The sequence below is a fragment of the Sturnira hondurensis genome, unplaced genomic scaffold (assembly GCF_014824575.4).
Source record: "Sturnira hondurensis isolate 20B ecotype Veracruz unplaced genomic scaffold, ASM1482457v3 Scaffold0007865, whole genome shotgun sequence".
Classification (NCBI taxonomy): domain Eukaryota; kingdom Metazoa; phylum Chordata; class Mammalia; order Chiroptera; family Phyllostomidae; genus Sturnira; species Sturnira hondurensis.
This window is the reverse complement of record NW_028080496.1, coordinates 5488946-5511618: the sequence shown is the minus strand read 5'-3', so window position 1 is coordinate 5511618 and position 22673 is coordinate 5488946. Positions and strand designations below refer to the sequence as shown.

General features: G+C 45.6%; 1 protein-coding gene across 1 annotated transcript in view; it reads left to right on the top strand.

Moving 5' to 3' along the window:
• Positions 1-21828, top strand: part of LOC118992087 (cytosolic carboxypeptidase 4-like) — a 133894-nt gene extending 112066 nt beyond the window's left edge. Inside the window, exons 15-17 of the mRNA XM_037053831.1 lie at positions 1189-1276; positions 9075-9219; positions 21646-21828. Of these exons, the coding sequence (XP_036909726.1) occupies positions 1189-1276; positions 9075-9219; positions 21646-21828 (416 nt within the window). The remainder of the gene's footprint in view (positions 1-1188; positions 1277-9074; positions 9220-21645) is intronic.
• Positions 21829-22673: the final 845 nt, after the last annotated feature.

Sequence of the window (22673 nt, the reverse complement as noted above, 5' to 3'; positions counted from 1 at the left end):
GCATGACACGCCAGCCGTCCTGTCTCCTTTGCCCTGCCTGGAGCTTTCTGAGCCTGGCGAGCTCTCTCCTTTGTTCCTTCTGTCTCTTAAATCCCACAGTAGCAAAGGCATTGACCTGTTCGTCACAGACGGGCAAACAGTGCAGCCCAACACCGATTTCACCGATTTCAGGAAACTCTCGAGAAAGTTTAAATTCTCCCGAATACCCGGGCCAGTTTTAGAGGAGACACTCAAAGGAGTACTGACTAGTGGCCCAGATTTATTTCAAACATTTGTAGGAATGGGAAATCCTGACTGTTATTGCTGGCTCATACACTAATTTATTGAGTGGCTTTGAGTAAGAAATAAATATTCCCATTTCTCCAGGTCTGAGCACAGGATACTGTCTCCGTTTTATGCTAAAAATAGATTCCTGCTGGTATAGAAACAGGAAATATGATCCTTGACTTTTGTATTCAGTTTGTGTGACTGCTGTAACAAATTGTCACAAGCTTTGCAGCTTAAATCCAGGCAAATTTATTCTTATAGTTCTGGAGTTTCCCTGGGCTTAGTCAAGGTGTTAGAAAGGCCATGCTCTCCCTGGAGATGCAGGTGGATTTTCTGCTTCCCTTTCCACCTTCCAGAGCTCCACTCCTTGTGTTCCTTGGCTCCTGGCCCCCTTCCTTGAACTTCCGAGCCAGCAGTGTAGCATCTTCAAATGTCTCTCTGGTCCAGTTGCATTGCTTCCGCTCTGTAGTTGAGCCTCATTAAGCCCCCTCTCATAGAGACACTGGTGATGGCTTTGGCCATGTAGTGCACTTGGTTAGGGTGTCATCACAACACACCAGGGTTCTGAGTTCAGTTCCTGGTCAGGGCACCTACAAGGATCAGCCAAATGAATGTATAAATAAATGGAACAACAAATTGTTGTTTCCCCTCTCTCCTGTCTTCTCTCTCTCTCTCTCTCTAAAATTTAAAAAATTAAATTAAAAAAAAAAGACAGTTGTGATTGCATTTAGGGCCCACCAGGATAAGCCCCCCATCTCAGGATCCTTCATGTCTGTAGAGTCTCTTTTGCCGTGCAAGGTAGCATTCCCAGGTTCCCGAAGTAAGACCTGGGTATCCCTGAGGGCCTTGGTACAGCCTGCTGCAATTCTTTTGCCCCTTTCTCCTTCCCCAGTGTTTTAATCCCGTCTTTGCTTTGTGCAGGGATGCAGCCAACTATGTATTCTGTGAAGGAGGCTCTTCTTGGCAGACCCACCTGGAAACGGACGGGCTACGAAATCTGTTACTACAGGTGAGTTAAAACATTGTTAGTTCCCCCCGGCTTTTCCGCGTTGCTCGTATAAACCTCAGCAATCCGTGCTTGTACGCTCTACTTGTCACTGCCCCTCCGGCACGTGCCCTGCCCTTCAGAAGCATGAGCACATCACACGGCACCCTCAGTAGACAGCTAGAAATGGCGTTTGGTTTGCTGGAGATGCTCTGTCTTCATGTGGGCACATGAGCACCTGTAGACCGTGTTGGGTGTTTATTAGAAGTTGCACCGACTCGCCCTGGGATGAGTGCATCAGGCTTTAGCTCTTTACATCTGTCCATTGTTCTTTTCAGTGAGCAGAAAGTCTGAGACATTCTAACCTGTTCTTACCCATCTTGTCTTCAGTTTTACAAAGTAGATGAGAGTGAATAGGTGACAAATACGTAGAAAGACAATTTTTTTAGAAAAAATAAAAGGAGGGTCTTCAAAATTCATCTTCAACCCTTGACCACTAATAAATGAAAGGTCAAAGACATTTGCATCAGTTTATCCTGTAAAAAAACCATAATGAAATTTAAATTATCTATAGCTTTTGATAAAAGAATTCCAGACCCCATGACTTGCTTATTTATGCATTTTGGAGTGGGAAAATACAAGACAAATTCATAAGAGAAAAAGGATAGGCATTATTAGAACAAGTAGAAAATGTATAATTCTCATTGCTATTTTTTAAAAATAGAAATTGATAGGCTAGTACTTATTTTCTTGGATAAAATAAGTCTTACCTTTTTCTGAGATTATACGAGGTGCCTTAAAAACTGTAAGCAGACATTCTAGAGTTTAGGTTGCTGTCAGTGTCCAGAAGAAAGAGTGTGTTACACACTCAGGCCCCGTGGCCTGTGAGACCGTGGGGACTGGAGAGGTCAGGGTCTTGTTGCTCAATCAGAAATCTCCACAGAGATGTCAGCAGTCTGCGGACCACAGAGCTGGGCCGACTAATAGCTCCTGATAAGAGAGCTGGCGTCTCCAGTCCTTGATGTATGAGCACATGGACCCAGGTAGTATGTTCATTATACTCTTCAGAACAATAGCAAACCGTGGTCATTGGTTGGCTTTCCCATTCACCTGTATAGTAACTCCCCTCTGGCCCATCCACTTAGAGACTCTCAGGATCTTTCTGTGGTCCAAAGAGGTTATTTACACTAAAAATCACCCCAGGGTAATATTTTTCCCAGCTGTAGGGAAAAATAACGAAATCCTACATGCGGACCTCCGTGTGTCAAGAATAACTTTTATTTTTCTCTGATAGTGGTAGCCCTAAATGAGCACAGAAGACCCGGCTTGCTGCCAGCCCCGGTCTGGAGCTTAGTTTTGGTGTGCGATCGAACAGATACAACATTCAGCATCCTCTCCCAGCGCACAGCTCTCGCTGCAGACTGCTGATTGGTGGGTGGGGAATAAGGAGCAGGCTTCAGGGGACTGAGCATCTGTCTATCTGCCAAGAGAAGGAAGAAGCCACACATCCAAGAGCACAGCCTTGGCCTAAGGAAAGCCCGCGTTAATGTTAATGGCTTTTAGATTCATTAACAAGACCATTGTTATGTGATTAGAGAGGTAACATGAAAACCATGAATGTATAATGTAATTCATTTTTCATTTTCTAGTCATGAATACAACGGAGATAAGTGGGTGATTGCTACATCACAGTGTAGTTTGTTTGACAATTATTCACCACGTTATGTGAACATATTTCCAATAATGTGATCTGAAAACAGGATGGATGGGTGTATCTGAGTTCAACAAGACAGAACACTGCTCCCTAGCAGAGAACGCCTTGCAGCACACAGCATATTTCTCCCCTTCTGAACATCGTAATCTGCGGATCCACCTGCTTGTAGAAGGTTTTTTTTTTTTTTTTTGCTTCATCTCTGTCTTTATTCTGCCTGGTGTATTAATTGGGAGACCTTGGCCTCCGCATTCTTTGTGAACTGCCATAGGTCCTTAGGAACTCAGAGGTTCTATTTCTGTCATGCTGTTAAATTCTCAGATGCAGTGTCATGTTTTAAAGGGGGCAACAGGGTGCTCACGGTGGAGAGAATCACGAGTCATGGTGCCCGAGCATATGATAGGAAAGGGTCAAAGACAGAAAGACTCTCGGAGATAGTACAGTATTTAGTTGCTGCACAGAGTGACGGCACCGAAGACCCGCTGAGGAGGTGGGCCTGTGGGTCCTCTCGTCGTCAGTGAGAACGTGGTCTCCCAACTCTTTTGGTAAGATACATTTATGCACATGCTCCCAATATAGATTTGTTCATAAATCATTTTTAATCAATCATATACACATTATTGCATTAACATATTATATACATTGGAAACATGCAGCAAGCTAAGAATTTCAAGTGAAGAGATCAAGATGAAACAAATGATAATTTTAACTGTCTGCCGAACTTGCTCAGTTCACCCTTGGGTATGAGGGTGGGGAACAGTGATGCCTCCACCCCCTGCACAGTCAGAATCCACCCGTGGTCTCTGACTCCCCCCAGCACTTGACTACCAATAGCCGGCTCTTGACTGGAAGCTTTATTGATACCATAGACAGTCAATGTAGACGTATTTTACACGGTATGTTCTATGCTATATTCTTACAATAAGATAAGCTAGGAAATTAAGAAAGGAATGAGGAAGAGAAAGTGCACTTGAAGCATTTATTGAAAGACCACTTTGAAGTGCCCCACACAGTTTGAACTCATGTCGTTCAAGGGTCAACTGTGTTTTTACTCGACTGATGACTTAGGGCATAAGTTCTACTCACTTAGAACTTATCACAAAAGTGTCATGAACATAGTGTTTTGGATAATTTTGAAAAATTTTGGTTAACTTCCCAGGTCTAATTAGATTATTTCTATGCACACAGGAATTCTTAGGAGCTGGCATTAAGGGTAGGAGGTGGGCCATATCTATTCTTCTATTTTCTTGGTTAATTTCTGCTTAAAGTTTAATATTATCATCATGCTATAGCTTCGAAGCAGAATTTTTAAAAAACAATCAATTGTTTTTATTGTGAGGTTTAGTTTACTTCAGATAACATAATCTGTAAACCCACTAATGTAGGCTTCTGCAAACTTAAATGCCTTTCCGGAAGCTAAAAGCAGTGAGGCGGTGAGCTGTCCCTACTCCTCCCTCAGCAAGCCGCCTCTACAGCAATCGATACTTAACTCTCTGACACGCAAAAAGCCCAGACGTCCAGTGCAGTGTCTTCTTCCTGTTCATCCTGGACAGCAGCAGAGAAGAGTGGGGAAGATTGCTATATTGCAGTCTGGTTGGTTTATAATCATCACGTGGCATTGACCCAGACTGAGTAAGGGCAGCCGTGTCAGCCCCCAGATTAAACCCCAGACAGCTTAATCTCTTTCTTATTACCTAGGTCATAACAAATCTGAAGAGAAATTCCAATACTTTCTCCCTGTGCTCAGTGGATCTTCTGGCCCCTCCCCGGAGGACTTCCTTTCCCTCTAAGGGACCCCCTTCCGACCCACCCTGCAGACCACTAGGCCGGAAAATAAAAAGTGATCCTCAAGAGGGGGTGACATTAATGGGCAGCATCATTTCTTCGTGCCTCTCCTGTTGGCAGGGACAGTCTTGCTTCCTTCCCTGCAGTCAGCGTCTTCCTCTTCTGGGCACAGCCACACACCTTCTCAGTCCTCTCCCAGCACTGGTCTGAAGTCATTTTGGTGCTGAAGGGCAGAAGGTGGGGAGCGGCTGGCTCGGAGGGCTGTGTAATACGCAATGGCTGATCTCTTCTGACATTTATCTCCGCCGCTGAGAGGAGCGGGAACAGCTGACTCATGAAGATGAATGTCACACAGGGGCTCTGCTGCTGGGCTTCCTTCCGAGGACATCGGCAGAGAGACTGGGTGTCACGGAGGACATCAGAATCGCCGGAGACCTGGGGCCACCTGGTGACCGGGCTGCTCTGCCTGGTCAGATGCCGCCAAACAGAATGAGATGATGCGCCCTCGTTAACTGGATCCTTCGTCATTGTGAGACCATCTGATTCACTCTCCATCTCAGTATTTGCTCATTTTGTGCACACACAGGGAAAAAAAATGACTTCCCAGCACATTTTTTAAGTACAAATGGAAATACATTGAGTTTATAACTATGCATGTGTACTTTGCTCCTTGCTTCCTCGAAGGCTTTATGATTATAGAAGTGCAGATCCTTCCGAAGATAAATTGTTCAGGGAATAGAAGAAGCAAGGCGGGGAGCGCTTAACTGTTGAGGGGCTGGACTGTCCAACCTCCTCTCTGACCCAGGGGGTGGGGCTTACCTGGGATCTGACTGATCCACGAGCACACTTGATTTTACCTCGTTTCTTGTCCACCTAGGAGAACAGGTGGAGGAGCGTTGGTTCTTGGAATCAAGCTTCTACCATTCATTAATGGTGTGACCTTGAGCAAATTATTCCAGCCCTTAATGAATTCCCAGCCTCAGCCTCCACATGTGTAAAATAGGGAGAATGATGTGTACCTGGTGGTGTGATTCTGAAAAGGAAATGAAATGAGATAAAGCACATGGAGAGCTTCGAGCAGTGTCTGGTGCGCAGGAGGTGCTCACGAAGGTCAGCAGTCGTGATGAACTGCGGCGACACCACAGTGGCATCAGATACCAAGGACATGAAGAACCGTAATGATATGGGTCGTTTTCACTGGCTCTTGTCTGGAGTTCTTTAGCCTTTATAGGCAGCCCAGATTTACGAAGACCAAAACTTCTAATTCTGACGATGAGGTTAGCCCAGAGTCCTCTTGTCATGTATCCATTCCTAAGAGAAAGGTGATATAATAAAAAAAAAGTCTCGGTTTTGAAGTAAACCCCCACCTGACATTGAAGCCTGCTTCCTAAGTTGCCTGGTATAAGGACTTGCTCAAGACACAACATCTGTGAGCCTCAATTTCCCCATCTGTAGAGGTGTATAATAATACTTTCAAAAGAGGTCATTAGGGTTAGAAATAAAATATGTGAAGCTTCCAATGATAACTCCTGGAGTCTTAGGTCTATTTAATTTCACAAACTGGAACTGAATAGCTGCAAAGTTCTGGTCCTCTGCCAAGCATGACGATGCAGAAATGAGAAGGCATAATTCCTGCCACAAAGTGTTGGCAGTGAGGGTGAGATACAGTGTGATAAGAATTATATAAAAAGGTGGCTATCAGGGAAGGCTTCCTGAAAGAGGGGGGAAAAAGCCACTATTTGAATTCCTTATACTTCTCTCAGACCCCTAGGACCTAGACCCACAGAAGCTTGAAAGCTAAGAATTGTCCCATTTTACTTCTCTTCCCATTTCACTGCGCTGTTCCTCCCCCAGAGTCCAGGTTGGGTTTCAGTGGTAGAAAGAGCCCAGTGATAGGGATTTCACGTCCTCACTTCCTCTCCCTGTCTTGCTCTTTCCCGTGGCTGGTGTGGTAAGGTTGAGTTTGCTTCGGGTGAATGTGCCTGTGGTTTCAGTGTAGTTACGATTGCACAGTGGGAAACCTGAACAGAAACGAGGCTCATGCCAAAGGGACCACCCCACCGGCCATCGGGGGCCTCCGTTAGTCTTAAGGAAAACTGCACACAGCCTCTATTATTTGTGGGGTCAAGAACTGGGGATGGTGAGGCATGAGATGTGTGTTCCTATTTGCTTTCCCGTTCACGATTTTGTGTATGTGTATTTGCCTTTTCATTCATGATTCTGTGTATATGGTGTGTGTGTGTGTGTGTGTGTGTGTGTGAGTGTGTTAGACTCTCCTCCACATTTTGACTGGTTGNCTGTCTTGCTCTTTCCCGTGGCTGGTGTGGTAAGGTTGAGTTTGCTTCGGGTGAATGTGCCTGTGGTTTCAGTGTAGTTACGATTGCACAGTGGGAAACCTGAACAGAAACGAGGCTCATGCCAAAGGGACCACCCCACCGGCCATCGGGGGCCTCCGTTAGTCTTAAGGAAAACTGCACACAGCCTCTATTATTTGTGGGGTCAAGAACTGGGGATGGTGAGGCATGAGATGTGTGTTCCTATTTGCTTTCCCGTTCACAATTTTGTGTATGTGTATTTGCCTTTTCATTCATGATTCTGTGTATATGGTGTGTGTGTGAGTGTGTTAGACTCTCCTCCACATTTTGACTGGTTGCCAAAACTTGGACTATTTTGACGGCCTGGTTTCACTTCATTTGGCCTGTCCATTGTAGAAAGGCACCACCGACTCTTTCAGCTTGGGGCAAGCAGAACGTCTCTTTGCAGTGGGGCCTCTACGAGTGAAGTCAGAAAGAGGACAAAAGGCAGGGCCTATGTGGCCTGCATGCTTTCTGAGTGAACATCTGCCTCACTGAATAGTTTCTAATAACCTGAGGTTTTTAGCTGGGAGAAGCTACAGAACTTAAGATAAAGGAGACTCAATTAGGGATCAAGACTCAGAGGGCATCTGTCCTGGCGTCCAAAGGAAATGGCCCTGATAACGTGGGGCTGAAAAGCTGGTGGATACTCAGGCCCTACATCCTTAGGGGGCCCTGCCTTCCTTCGACCAGCTGAGGCTCCCGGGTGCCATGTTGGGAGAAACTGAGGCAGAAGTATGTCAGGCCATAGTTCATGGGACTCCCAACTTCTCTCACTCCCGTTTCTAGTGTTACACATATACGCGTGCGCACACACACACAGAGAATCACAAGAAACAAGACCAGAGATTTCCTATTTCACCCTTTTGTGCTTGTTTGATTTTTCTCCTTTATTTTTTCTTTTCTTTTTCCTTTGGTAGAAGGGGGTATAAAGGTAGTAAAAAGGCAGAAAATAATAATCTGTGTTTTTTGTATTCTGCAAGCACACCCAGAATAATTACCTGTTTTTTCCCTTTCCCCATCCTTTCGCCCAAGAAAACCCCAAAGCACAGTGGACAAGTAAATCAACCGTGTAACTGTTGCAAGGTGAAAGTGTGCATCTTCTGGTGTCTGGGTGCATTTTGCATTGCAGTGCAGCTGTGGTGATGGCATTTCTCAGGAAGGCCCGCACAGCTGTCTCAGCGTCAACAGGCAAGGCCGGTGTGCATCTGGCGGCATGTGGGGAAAATACGGTTCCAAAATGTACTTCTGAGGGCCATTTACTTTGATACTGTTCTCCGAAGTCTCAAAATTGGTTCTTCATCTTTGACAAAGGACAATATGTGCTCTCAAGCTAGAAGAAGCCGGACCACATTTGGGCTGAGGAACGTGTTCCTTTGGGAGGAGAGTGTTGTACAGTAGAAAGAACAAAGGCTTCGCAGACCGACAGATCTGGGTGTGAGCCCTGAATGTCACCCCTTGCTGGCTTTGGACAACGGACCGTGGCAGTGTTAACAGAAAACGACATATGTTCAGCTTTGAATTGGAACTCAGTATTTAATAGTGATAGCTAGTACACTGCTTGGCAGGTGGAAGGGAAAGGAAGTGCTGTGCTCTATATAGTCTGGGGAGAGGTAAAAGTGGGGAAACCCCAAATTTGGGTAAAGAGTGTATGTCTGCAGTGGAATCCCAGGAAAAGCAGAGTGGTTCCTGTTTTCCTCTATGTTGCATCTCTTAGTGACTCTGTGACCTCCTTTGCAAATACAGCAGGGACGGGTAGGACACAGACAGACCAGCCTAGACATGGCCAAATTGGCTCATGACGTGGCACTGAGGTCCCTGTACATCTCTCTGTTTCTGAACTTCACCCACTAAGTGTGTTGAGTGACCGTTTTGCTATCATATGACACGAGAGATTTATGGCACCCAGCACCTGAAACGGCCGATTCCCTCATGTCTCCCTCATTCTCCTCTCTTCTCCTTTCTCTTTTAGGAATCATTATCGCGAGAGTGCAGCCGTCACAGGGGGAGCGTCTAGGAAGTGTTACTATACCCTCACCTTTGCCGTCACCTTCCCGCACCATGAGGATGTCTGTTACCTGGCCTACCACTATCCCTACACCTACACTGCCCTCATGGTAACTTCCTCTTACGTCATGGCCCCGGCAGGATGGAGGGGGCTGTCTGAAGTTGTTTTGGAAACGTTCAGGAGACCCTGTTCCCAGGGGAGCCAGGGTTTGTTGTCACTGACTTGGTGCCTTTGGATTGATCCCATCCCTTTCCTTGGAAAGAGCCCGAGGCTGAGGTCATGACCAGTGACATTCTTAAAGCCCAAGTGACATGCTGGGCCTCTCCTTGGCAGGTGCAGTGTAGGAGGTGGGACATTTTAGGGGCTATACCTTTACGAAGCCCTCAAGTGAGAACAGGAAGTGGTGAGATTGGAAGGGGGTTACCGCATCGAAATGGGGTAAAACCAAAGGGCAAGGCGAGGTGCAGGTGTGAAGGACGTGGACTCTCTGTGAGGAGTAGAGCAGAAATCAGGAAGTTAAACCTTGGAGAACCTCCCTGAGTCCGGGAGCAAGCAGCCGCTTAGCTTTTAGGGGGGTTCCCCTGGCCATGGGCTCCCAGTGCTGGGAGGGTCCAGGGCAAACCAGGTGGCAACAGAGTAAAACAGTGAATTGCCGCACCGAGGCCTCCGGTCTTTTTATGAGAGGAGTGGAGTGTGCGCCAGTCCCGACTTGAAGCTAGCACTCTGTGTTCTCTCAGGCCCTGCCGCAGGTCCTCGAGACACATTTGAGCAGACTGCTTAAGCCGCGCAGTGTTCTGTCGTTTGAAAAAGCTGGCACACTGTCCCTTTCCCCTAGCTATTTCACGGATATCCTGAGGATTAATGAGCTAAAGCATCTTCTGTAGAGCACTTTCATCTTCTGTGTTAATGCAAAATGTTATTAGCATATTTATAATAATATGTGTATGTATGAGTGCATATATCACTTTGCCTGAAGGACGAGCATTTTCATTTAAGTCTGTGATAAGGAGTTGGAAAAGATAATAACCAAGAACATCTTGGCCTCCGAAAGGCAGGTTCAGGTACAGCTGAAAATCTTTCCCCCTCCACGGAGGAGGCCTGTCTTAATCCACTTGGCTAACTGCTTCCTGCACATGCGCCTGCCCATCTCTCCATATGCCGTCTTGCCTGGAGAGAGAGTTCTGCTGTTTCCCAGATTGCAAGAGATGCACAACTAGTATTATTTGTGTCTCGCACTTGGAGATCTGAAGAAGTTAATCCAAGAAGTGTGCGTCACCAGCGAGGCTGTGACAAGCTGTGTTTGTTATGAAACACGTGTGTTGCCTTTGGGGTCCCAGAAGAGGTGACATTCATCATCCCCTTCGACAGCTTTTCCCCTTGTCTCACCTGTGCGGCTCTGCTCCGCCCATGCAGGCCTCCTGGGTGGGGAGAGATGCCTTTCGCCTTGTGTGTTTCCATTGGGTGCATGATCCGTGGGTCCCAGAGACTGCTCTTGTCACTTGTTAGACTATCGTACACCCTGCTGAGATTCTCAGTGGCAATTAGAATAAAACTTTAGAACACAAAGCGGTTTGGGAAATTGTCTAATAATGCCTCTCATTTACAGAGGCAAAACACAAGGCTTAGAATCCCACGTCTAGCTTGTGGCCGAGCAGGGAACAGAGCACTGGCCTTCGTGCCCTTTCTGTTTACTTAGAAGAAGGTAGAGACCTCTAGACGTTGTGCTCTGGGATCAGACCAGTGCTGTGTCCTTGCTTGCTGTGACAGAGAACAGCTGCTGTGATGCAGTCCACTTGTACAGGTACAGGTGCTTATCGAGTTGTGTGATTGTACAACCTCTGGTGGTTCAGAGCATCGCTGCCTGGGGTTGTTCCGTAATGCTGAGCAGCATGGGCGTGGTTCATCCGGATAGCAGGGTTCATCCGGGTAGCGTCGTTTCCGAGACATGGACTCATTCTCCCGCCAGGATGCTCTGACTTTGCTAGGGGCCTACGAGCTGATTCACAGTCTGAAACTCCTCCAGCCAGGCCTTGACTGCATCTGGCTTCTTATTTCGAATTTCAGATTTTGAATCAGGTCACAGGCACTTAGCAAGAGCCCATCCTGGGAAAAGACTGGGACCGTGTTTGGGGAAAAGTGTTGTCCGGCTAAACTAGATCCAAAGCACTTAGTGTTATAGGTAACATTTGTGATTACTGAAGCTGAACCATCAGAGGTTATAGAGTCACATAACTCGATGACTGCATGGACCCCTCTACAAGTGGACTGGAGTTGTGGTAGGTATTGTCCATCATAGCTTGTACCCCTGCGGTCCACGTAGCGTTCTGGGCTTGTCAGACCAGGCGGAGCACAGGGTCTAAAGTTCACAGTCAACAACTAGCTGAGGAGCCTTGGGGCCAGTGCGGGGTCATTTCATCATGATGGGGGATAAAAACACAGGAAAAGAGGGCTCCTCTTCCCCTCGTCAGTTGGCCTCTGTGAGGAGAGAGCACCCTTAATAATGGATGTTTCTTGGGTTTTTACTTAGCCTGTGGACTGTGAGTCTCTTCCCACTAGGGAAGTGTGAGGAGAGTTAATGAGAAAGAGCCAGGAAAAGAGATACTTTTTTATCTCTTCTAAACGAATAGAACAGGATAAGAAAGACAATTTCTTACTTGAAAGTAGAGAATGCGTATACTCAGTTCACGGTTTTGCATTTCCAATAACACATGGCCTTGTCCCCCCGGGTGTGGAACGATAATGGACCCTGTGACTTCTCTGAACAACCCTCCTTCCATCACAGGCAGAGGGAGTGTGTTCTGTAATGCACTAGTCTTTTTCATTTTTGGACATGTCCTAAGGAGACACAGTTTTTCTTCCAGCAGATCAGTGATAAATTAAATGTGAATGATGCCCCAAGGGCAAAATTAGCTGTATGATACTTGGGGGTGATGTAGAGGGGTAGAAAATACATTTCTATGTGGAATTTGCAATTTGTAAACCTCTTAGAATATGGATTATGTCTAATAAGGACAGACATTTTTATAGCAGAGGGGGCATGTGTGTTGGATGTTTTTCAACATGAATATAATTTGGCAACTTAAAAAAATTTTTATTATTCTTTGGTAACAAGAGAATTAGTATTTGGTTCTTTTAAATTGATATCTTCCAGATGCTTGCCAGGAACTCCGTTGGATAATTATCCAAATTAGAGTATTAAAGCTGAAAGAAAGAAATAAAATGTTATTGTAATTATGAAGCAAGCAAAACGAGTTCTATTGTAGTCATCCATATCAAGCTATCAATAATTGCAATAATTCTCAAAGTGCTGTTAGCTGTACTTGTTAAAGTATTTGGATTATGGTATGGATTTCCCCATAGGAAGCCTATGGTATTGTTTGAAAATTGGAACCCAGAAGGGTTTCTGATGGGACATTTTAGGGGTAAGAACATGGGATCTCATGGCAAACTGTATGGGGTGGGAACAGATGAGGAGAATGGTCACAAGTCAAATCCACGTGTTGGAAGAGCCTCAGGCTCTTAGAGGGTGGAGTGGGGTTTTTCACGGGGCATCTCTCCCTGCTGTGGTGGAGGCTACCACCAGGAACTATCTTGAGAGATGAACTGCAGTGTGCTGTAGGCGGGGAAGGGAAGAGAGGGAGAGAGAAAAGGGAGAATTAGAATGCATATGCACAGCTTCTTATAAAGGGCTCAGCATAAAATAAAGAGCTCAAAAATGTGCCAGATGGGAAAAGTTGACATACATGAAGTCGATCAAAGATGCAACGAGCAAGTCATCAATCAGTGCTGGCAGGTAGTCAATAGGCAGAGACCTGTCCTTGTACGGGCTGGGGCAAAGGCCAGGAGCCAGTCAAGGATCGTGATGTTGACGAGGTGCTCGGAAAGGCCACTCAGAAGGAGCAGAGGCCCATGTGAATGGTGATGCCCCTTGGCCCCGAGGACCCCTGAACTCCAAGGTCTTGAGCACAAATGAGGAACAAGTGGTGGAGCCAGACAGGCCGGGTTTGAGTCTGAGCTCTTGCCACATGGCCCTGGGCGAGCCGTTTGCCCTCCCAGAGCCTCAGCTTTCTCGGCTGTAAACTCAGAAGTGCAAAAGCAGTTACTGCATGGGCTGTTTGGGGAGTTCATAGTGATGCATGGGAAGCACAGCTAAGGGTCTGCGTCTCGTAAATCAGACGGGATGGTGACAGTTAGACCATTTATTCTGTTCTCTGTGATGACGTGGTTATTCTCTATGTTGGGCTCATTGGAAAATGCCCATTCCATGACTTATAATAAAATTAAAGTTAGACAAAAAAATCCAAATCAAGAACCAAAAAGGAATAAACATAAATGCTACTGATGGTAGTAAAAAAATCCAGATAACCAAAAAGAAATAAAGGCAGTGGTTAGTGATAGTTGTCTTAAGGTAGTCGATGATAATTATTTTTTCTTTACTCTCTTTTCCAAATTATCAGTAATATAACTTCATTTATTTTAATGGAAAAAGGATATTAAAATCATCTTTTTAAAAAGATTTTATTTATTTATTTATATTTAGAGGGGAAGGAGAGAGGGAGAGAAACATCAATGTATGGTTGCCTTTTGTGCATCCCCTGCTGGTAGTTGGCCTGCAAGGAACTGGCCTGCAACCCAGGCATGTGCCCTGACTGGGAATCGAACCATGATCCTCTGGTTCACAGGCCCGCGCTCAATCCACTGAGCTATACCAGCCAGGGCTTCATCTTTTTTTTCTAATTGGCAAATCTGTAAGTGGACACCTAGAGACTAATTATTTCTCTTCTTTTTTTTTTAAAAAAGATTTTGTTTATTTATTTCTAAGGAGGAGAAGGGAGAGAAACATCAATGGGTGGTTGCCTCTTGAGCGCCCCCTACTGGGGACAAGGGCCTGCAACCCAGGCATGTGCCCTGACTGGGAATCTGAACCAGAGACCCTTTGGTTCACTGGGTTCACAGGCTGGCACTCAGTCCACTGAGTCACACCAGCAACGGCTGTTTCTCTTACTTTAAAGTGAGTCTGTTTAATGTAGGGGGAGTGGTGTTGGGAGAGGGGCAGCTTTAGGAAGCCCATTAGAACCTGTGGAAAGCACTCTCTGTTGCTTTTGTTTACTTTAAAGATGTCGTTTGTTCTTCTGTGACAAGAAGCCTTCGATTCTCTGATGGGTGTATTTAAGTGACAACTGAGAACTAGGCAGCACACAAGTAAAACAGGCCATCTCCTTAGGGGTGAGCCTTCTCCTGAATTAGGGGGGAAGAGAGTACAGCAGATTGGAGGATAACAATAAGAAATAATTTCTAAGTGCATAGTGCTTCCCGCTGTCAGTAGCCCTCAGCAGGGTAAGCCACTGAGGTTAGGCAGAGTCTTTTATGGAAGTTTTAAGGGAGTAGCTGATAAAGGAGAGGGGTGGAAACTCCTGTGGAGAGGCACCAGGGAGGCCGTGGGCGAGCGTATCAGCCAGATATCTTTCATGAGGAGGTAGAATTTTCCCTTACAAAGGTGACCTCTCTGGGGGTTTCCGTAATCACCTTGAATTGATTCCCATTTTTACAAAGAAACTCACCCTGGTGGCTTCCGCAGAGCAGTCATTATGGACAGTTATTGGCACGTGCACCCAGGCACCCTGCTTCTCTCATCAGCGACCCCAACACTATCCAATTAGACATGACCTCGCTGGGCCTGAGACGGCAGCATTTGCTTAAAAACTGTTTTCAGGAGAACAATGCAAAGCCATTTGGTGAGAGGAAATTCAGCAGAAGCTTATAATTGGTTTCCTTCTGGAAGTCATCTGTGTGCTGAGCCAGAATAAGGCCTGAGGAGTGGAAACGTTACGTGTTTGGTGGCCGGTGGCCTGGGACAGAGAGTTCATTGAGGGGCGCAGGGAGATAGCTGCCTGAACAGTATACAGAAAATGAGCTTACGCTAAAAGATGTTAGGCATTCATTGAGTTGTAGTATTATTATTTTTTAACGTACTGATTTTTTAGAGAGGTGGAGGAGGAGGAGAAAGAAACGTAGATATGTTGTTCCTCTCGTTTCTGCAGTCACCGGTTGCTTCCTGCGTGTGCTCTGATCTGGGATTGAACTCGCAACCTTGGAGTATTGGGGCAATGCTCTAACCAACTGAGCTACCCAGCTAGGGCCACGTGGTAATATTAATAATCAGTAAAATGACTGTGATAATAACTAACAGAGAATTCACAGGAGAAGAAAACTTTCAAACCTTGCTTCCTCCCACCGTTGCCGCTAGGGAGCTTGCTGAGGTGACACTGTTTGGAAGGACAAATATGATGGGCTTTTTTTTTTTACTTTTTTCTCTCCTTCTTCAAGAAGTGTGCTTGACAACTTCTGTAGACAAACTTGTCTCTAAACCTGCTCCCTGTATCTGATTTATAAAATCTAGATTTTATTATCTTTTTAAGAATTAGTATCAGACACCAAAGAACTGTGGCCGCTTTGTAACTTTGTAACATCACAGAATGATGGTCATTGCTTTCCTTGAGAATGCTCCCTACCCTCTCCCCCACCATCCCTCTTGTAAAGGGCCTGGTAGCCATAATAAAAATGTATAACATATAGCTTTGGTTTCAAAAAGCCAACGCAAAACAAAAAACACAGAGAAACAATTCTGCCAAGACAGTGTTTCCTGAAGCTTATCCTACAGCACTTCTGCGTCCTACGATCTTGAGAGTAAAGGGTGGGGTGGGCACATCAGTTCGTGAAGTACTATTCATCGTACCATGTGCCATTCTTTCTTCTGAGTGTTTGTAATGCATGTTAAAGAATTGGCCTATTAAAGAATCTGAAAATTTCTGCAGCCATGAAACATTTTCCTTTTGTCTGCCTCACCATGGTCCTCCTGGGGCTTTGGCTGTGAGTGGCCTGCCTCTCTCCCTCCCTGGCCACTTCGTGATGCCCTGCAGAGCGCGTTTTGGAGAAGGCTGGGAAAGTATTGCTTTTCTAGTTTTGGGAGCCCACAATCTTGACAATAATTGTGAGGCGGGGTTTTAATAATGAACAATGTGGGGAGCAGCTTCCACCAAGAATTTTATGAAAGCAGTTAAAATAATTTGTGTATGATCACAAAGGGTATCATTTGAATCCTGGACTATGTTCATTCTCTTGACTAAGATGCTAATTTTTTTTACGAAAATAGCTGACACTGTGATGGGGACATTTTTATTGTCCTGTGCCATCTCTCTGGGGATACCAGATGTCCACTTCTATCAAAACTTTAATTACACTGATTTAATGTTGATTTTCTCTTTAATACATGAATTTCTTCAGTGACCTTCTTCTGGGAGGATGTTTTTCTATTTCCTATTTTTTTTTACTTTTGGTGATTTTAAGACTATTTTTTACTTGTCTAACTTCATTTGTTATCAGAAAATGTGGTGTGTACAATTTCTGATTTTTTAAAAAATTTATTGAATTTTTATGGCCCTGTATATGATTACTTTTTGTTACAGTTCCATGGATGCTGGAAGGGGAAAAAAGGATGTTTTCTATAAAGAAAAAGTTTGACATATATCTATAAAAACAATATTGTTCAAATACAGTACATCATTATTCTTGTGCGGTTGATTTATTTAAGACTGAGGCATTGTCTTAAAGTCTCCCACTCGTAGTACATTTTTCCCTCTTCTGCCATTTTTGCATTGTATATTTCAATCCTGTGTTATTTGATTCTTAAGATTTATGAGTTTTATATGTTGATTGTGAATTGTGCCCTTTGTCAGAATAAGATTTTTAAATCCCATTTAATGCACTTGTTCTTGAATATGACTTTGTCATGTATTACTATTGCCATGCCTGCTTTAATTTATGTTTGCTTATCCTTTTTGTTTCAACACTTCTCTCTTAAAATATTTTAGTAGAGGCAAGCAAAATAAAGCGATAACTCAGGCGTGTTTTCATATACATCATGTTTTTTTCTTCTCTCTTTAAAAGCATCTCTTCTATACAAGATGTGCTGAGATTTATAAAAACTAATCTAAAAAGTCTTGATATTTAATAGGACTGTTTACCCTATTTGTACTTACAGTTTTTGGTGTTACTTTTGTCATTTTGATTTTCTGCTCTCTCCCTCTTTTTCCTTTCTCTCCCTCCTTCCCTCCCTCTTCTGCCAAGTGGACCAACTGTATATTTGATTTTTTTTCCTCAAGTATTTATAATTCCACTAGTGCTTCCCTTTTGGTTCTTCAAAAATATTGGAATCTGTATTTCTCTATCAATAATGACAGTTAAAATTGAGGGTTTCCTATGTGACAGGCATTTCCCACATATAATATATGGCTAAATTATAGCAGCCACTTAATGTGGTAGGTAATGGTGTTTTTATATACATTTGAAAGATGAGAAAAGTGAGTCACAGAGAGGTTAACTACAACATTTACATAATCTTTCCAGCATCTGCAGCCAAAATTGGAACTCAGGCAGTTTGAGGCCGCAGCCGCCGGTTAGCTGTCTTGCTATGTATGCGTGCCCTGCCTTGCCATTTGCAAGAATTAAATAACGTTACTCTGTCCAGTACTGTACGTTGAAAAAGTTAGTATTTTGTTTTACTTTATTTCTTCTTCGCACATTTTAAAATTTCATTGTAGCACCAGATCATGGCATTAAAGTTGGATAGTATGTACTTTCTCTCTACAAAACAGTTTTTAATGTTTGTTCAGTGTAGTAACCTTATTTTCGGTTGCCATTTAGGCTTAAACTGGATTCACTGGACTTTCCTTTCCTAGTGCTCTTGCATTTGATTTTGGACAGCTGAACTATGTCTCCAAGCTCTTGTTTTCGGTAATGATCAGGCTTTCAGTTTCTGAGTTGTATGTCTGAGCATGGAGGCTACCTGTGTGAGCAGAAATGTGGTGGCTGATGAGAGGTTTAGCAGACTGAAATCCTTTCTTCTTTCAAACCCTGAGCAGTCTTTGGTTTCCTCTGGCGTCCGGTGTTGCTGAGCAAGTATGAAGGCCCAAGAATCATGTTTTGTGTGTACCTACATGTACATGTATGTTTATATATGTGCACACACACGTATTCACTTTTTAAAAATAACCTCAGTTGTGGGGTGCAGTCCCCATTCTGCTCAAGAAGAAGCAGTGGTGTTGGGTTCAAATGGCCAATCCAACACGCAGAACTAGGCTTTACCCTGAACAAGTTCACTCATCCCTGAGAAAGGACGCAGGCCAAGCAGTAACACAGCGTACATGGCAAGGACTTGGTGAAGGTCTTTGGACTCCTAGCCTCCCCACCGGGCACGAGTGTGGTCACAGGAGAGGAGGCTGAGCTCCGGTGATTGGAAAGCCGTCAGACAATGAGCTATCCCTGTCTGCACAGGGATATGGCTTCCCCATCCCCATGCAGGTGCACCTCAACAGTCCTTGGTACCCATCACTCAGGCAGTCACAAGAATAAAGTACAAAGGTTTGGTCGGATACATGGACCTCAGCTGAATTCTCATCTTGAATCTGGGAAAGGTGCTCCTTCCAATTTCTTAGCATTGTGCCTTCCAGAAATATCCCCAGAACACTCTGTTTCTAAGACAGACTTGAGTGTATTGCTTACCTTGGTGTGGCAGGCAGGTAGTGTGCCCGAAGATGTTCATGTCCTAATCCCTGGAACCCGTGAGGATGCTACTTTATGTGACATAAGGGACTTTGAAGGTGTGATTAAATAAAGGGTCTTGAGATGGAGCGACTATCCTGGATTGTTGTACTGGGTTCAGTGTCATCTCAGGGGTCCTTATAAGTGAAAGAATGAGGTAGAAGAAGAATTAGGGTCAGACAGGAGATGTGGCAATGATGTGAGTGCTGGCTTTTTTTAAAACAAAGATTTCATTTTTATTTCATTTTTTGGAGAGAGAGAAAGGAAGGGAGAAGAAAGGAAGAGAAACATCAGTGTATGGTTGCCTCTCCAGCAGCCCCTGCTGGGGGCCTGGCCCACAACCCAGGCGTGTGCCCTGACTGGGAATTGACCTGTACTCTTTGGTTCACAGGTGTACGCTCAGTCCACTGAGCCACACCAGCCAGGGCTGAATGCTGGCTTTTAAGGTGAAGAAAAGCAACATATGGTAAGGGGGTGCAGGTGACCCTCGGGGAGCTGGAAGAGGCCAGGAGGTGCAGTATTTCTGGAGCTGCCACGGGGAGTGCAGTCATAGTCTTCTCATCACCTAGATGTTTGCCCAGGAAGACCCACTGTGGACTTCGGAGCTCCAATACTGTAGGGCAGTAAATCTGGGCTGCCTCCATCCACTACATTTGTGGAAATTTCTCCCAGTGGTGAGAGGAGACTCTTGAACGAGGGAGAATAGGACAGGGTCTTGATAGTGTCTCACAGTGGGAGGAGAGGAAGAGCTGGGCTGTTTGTTAAGACTTTAGAGTCTTGTTGAAAGGCAGGTATTTTAATGGGGGGGGGGGCTTGATTAGCGTTGGGTGAAGACCAGACATAGGGTTTAAGATTGGTGGATGCTGTCAGGCAAGAAATTTGAGGAGACAGGTTCAAAGGGTCTTGGTTTAAAGAGTCAGTTGTTCTTTTCGTTGAAGAGTTGAGGTGTTCCTGGAACGAACAGCACACTCATTTGCAATCGCTATTTTTCTGGGAAAGGCTTTTCTCAGACAGTGAAGGGGTGTTGCTGCAGACAGGGAATAGTAAAGCCGTGTTAACGTAGGCAGCAGGCTGAGTCAGGGGGGATGACTTGGAGTTTCAGTTGCAAGGAGGCCGTGACTCACGGTGAAATTTTCTGGTGTCCCTGGGGTTAAAGAAAAGGCCACAGAACTGTCTGATCATCTCTTCCTTTTACGGGGTCGGTGTGGGGGGAGGTCTTTTTCCTTGCAACCATTTCATTCAAGCTGGTTTTAGTCTGTGTCTGCCTCAATCCTAGGTTTTTACTTAGTTGAGCAAATTCTTTTTCTTGTTTCTCAATGTACCAGTCCTCTATGGCTGCTGTAACAACTTACCACAGATTTGGTGGCTTATGCAATGTTTTTTCTTAGATCTGTTTAGATTAGAAGGGTTTTCAGGGTGCTGGGGCCGTGTTTATTTGAGAGGTTCTTGGAGGAGAATCCATTTCCTTGCCTTTTCTAGCTTTTCAAGGACAACACCTTCGTTAGCCTTTGACCCCTGTGTCTGTCTCCAAAGCCAGCAGTGGCAGGCTGAGTCCTATTCCCACTGCTTTCTCTCTGGTCCTCTGCGGCAGGGGGAAGTTCTCTGCTTTTAAGCGTGTGTGATTAGGTCGGCTCCAGGTGGGTATTGCAGGATAATCTCCTGTTCCAGGAAGACCTCCTTCATCTTCAGCATGTCTGCCAGTCCCGTGTGCCAGGGGCGAGGTGACATTTTTACAGGTTGTGACGTGTTTCGACCAGCCATTATTCTGCCTGCTCTTTCTGTAGCAGAGACTTTTCACATGTGAACACGTCCTCTACCTTGTGAGGGCACTGCTCCCCTTTCATAATATGTTTTATGACTGTTTTATCAATGGCTTTGTAGAATTTTGTTTCCATTGATCTAGCAGGCTTATTTGTCAAAAACAAGGTGGGCAGCTGATCCTTGGCCCTGTGGATACCTGCTTGATTGTGGTGGAAACTTTAGACCTTGAACTGGAAGGCTGATTTTTGTGTGCCGATGTCCTTGTGCCAGAGAGCGGCGGCCTCTCCAATGACTGAGGTCACGGTGTTTCTGTTACCAGGGCTTGTCGAGTGGGAGGAAATCCCCGAACCTCTTTAGGGCTAATCCCCGTGTGTGGGTTAGTGAAAATATCTTCGGAGATCTTAGAGATCGTTGGCCAGGAGTCCTTGTTTCCTTGGTGGGGAAGAGGAGTAGGCAAAAGTCAGCTGCTACCAGTCAGTTGTTCTCTTTGCTCAGCATCCCTCCCAGGTGAGTTGTTTTCCGTTCTTCTTCAGTGTGCTCACAAGTCTCCTTATACTGCGTGGTTCTAAAGGATGAACTATGTGCCTCGGAAGCACTCGGTCCCATGTTCTCCCGTGCTCTGGGCGTGCTCTCTCTTCATGGTAGCCACATTCTTCATCCGCCACAGTGATGGGGTGATGCTGCGTGCCCTGTCCCCCTGCTTAAAGTGCCGGTTGAAAGCGGGCATTTTATTCTGTAGATATGTGCGAAGACCATGTGTCCTGTCTTTCTGCCTCACTGAACTTCCCCTGGGTAGTGAAAATAGCTTCCCTTTCAATCACTTCCGACTCAGCATCGGGCAGATGAAGTTAACACAGTCACTTGTAAACTCTGAGGCAGGGCTGTCCAGCCTTTGGTGTCTCTGGGCCACACTGGAAGAAGAAGAGTTGTCTTGGGCCACATGTTAAGTACATTGTGACACGTAATCACACAAAAAAACTCAATGTTTTAAGTAAATTTACGATTTTGTGTTGGGCTGTGTTCATAGCCATCCTGGGCCCATGTGGCCTGTGGGCCTCAGGCTGGACACCCCTGCGAGGGGTTACACAAATGTAAGCTTTGTTGCTGTTCTCTGTTATTGTTATTACTGTCAAAAATACAAGTTGTATACACTTCTGTTTTGTTTCTGCTCTAGACTCACCTTGATATCCTGGAAAAAAGTGTCAACCCCAGAAAGGTGTACTTCCGGCAGGAGGTTCTGTGCCAGACACTGGGAGGGAATCCGTGTCCGCTGGTGACCATCACCGCTGTGCCCGAGTCCGCCAGCGCTGACCACCTAGAGCAGTTCCGTGAGTACAGCGAGCGACCCCTTCTGTGACGGTGTGGTGGGGCAGGGCATCTCGGAGGCTTGGAAACACTCCATCCCTTTGAGATCAGAAGCCCCATAAAGGGTTGGGGGCTGGTCCACTCTTCTTGGCGTGCCATAAGGGATGCATCCTAATGTCACTCGGTTGTCGAAGGGAGAAAGAATAAACTGCAGACTGCCGGGCAGACGAGATAGCTGGTGGGCATCGAAATGGCTGGTGGCATCTTTGATTCAGAGATCTCTTAGTACTCCCTTGTGTGAATCAAAGGAGACTGGTTTCTGCTCTCTCTGTAAGATTAGTTATTATAAACATACACTGTCATGAATTGGTACGGTTTTCTCTCTTAAACGTGTGCCCCATCTGAAGCGGCATCCTGAGTGGAGCGGAGGGGCCCTTTCAGTGGCCAGGTGAATGCTCTTCGTTTCTCCGTGACGCAGTAGCTGTGTGAGTGGCAGTCCTGGGGCTGGGTCGGAGGGAGCCCGGGCTCCGCCCTGGAGAGGGGACTAATGGGGACCGTCTCCCTGGGTGCAGCCACCAGGTCCCGTGCCTGGGAGGGCCTGGCCCTTTGTCTGATGCTCTTCTGTCATCACCATCTTGAAAATCTTGGAACACTTTGGAAAGCGGGCCCTGCACTGGCACTCTGTGAAGGGCCCTGTCTTCGTGTAGCCGGCCCCGGGCCTAAGCAAGGCTCAAAGAGCTATAAAGCGTTGTACCCTCCCCACACTACTGGTCTGTTTCCTAGTCGTGCAGGCAGAGTTCCCACCCGTTTGCTGGAACACTGAAAATGTCGTTTGTACAGCTTATGAGGCTGCTTGGTTGTCGTTCCCGGGATAGGTGATCCGTCCCCCACCTGGGC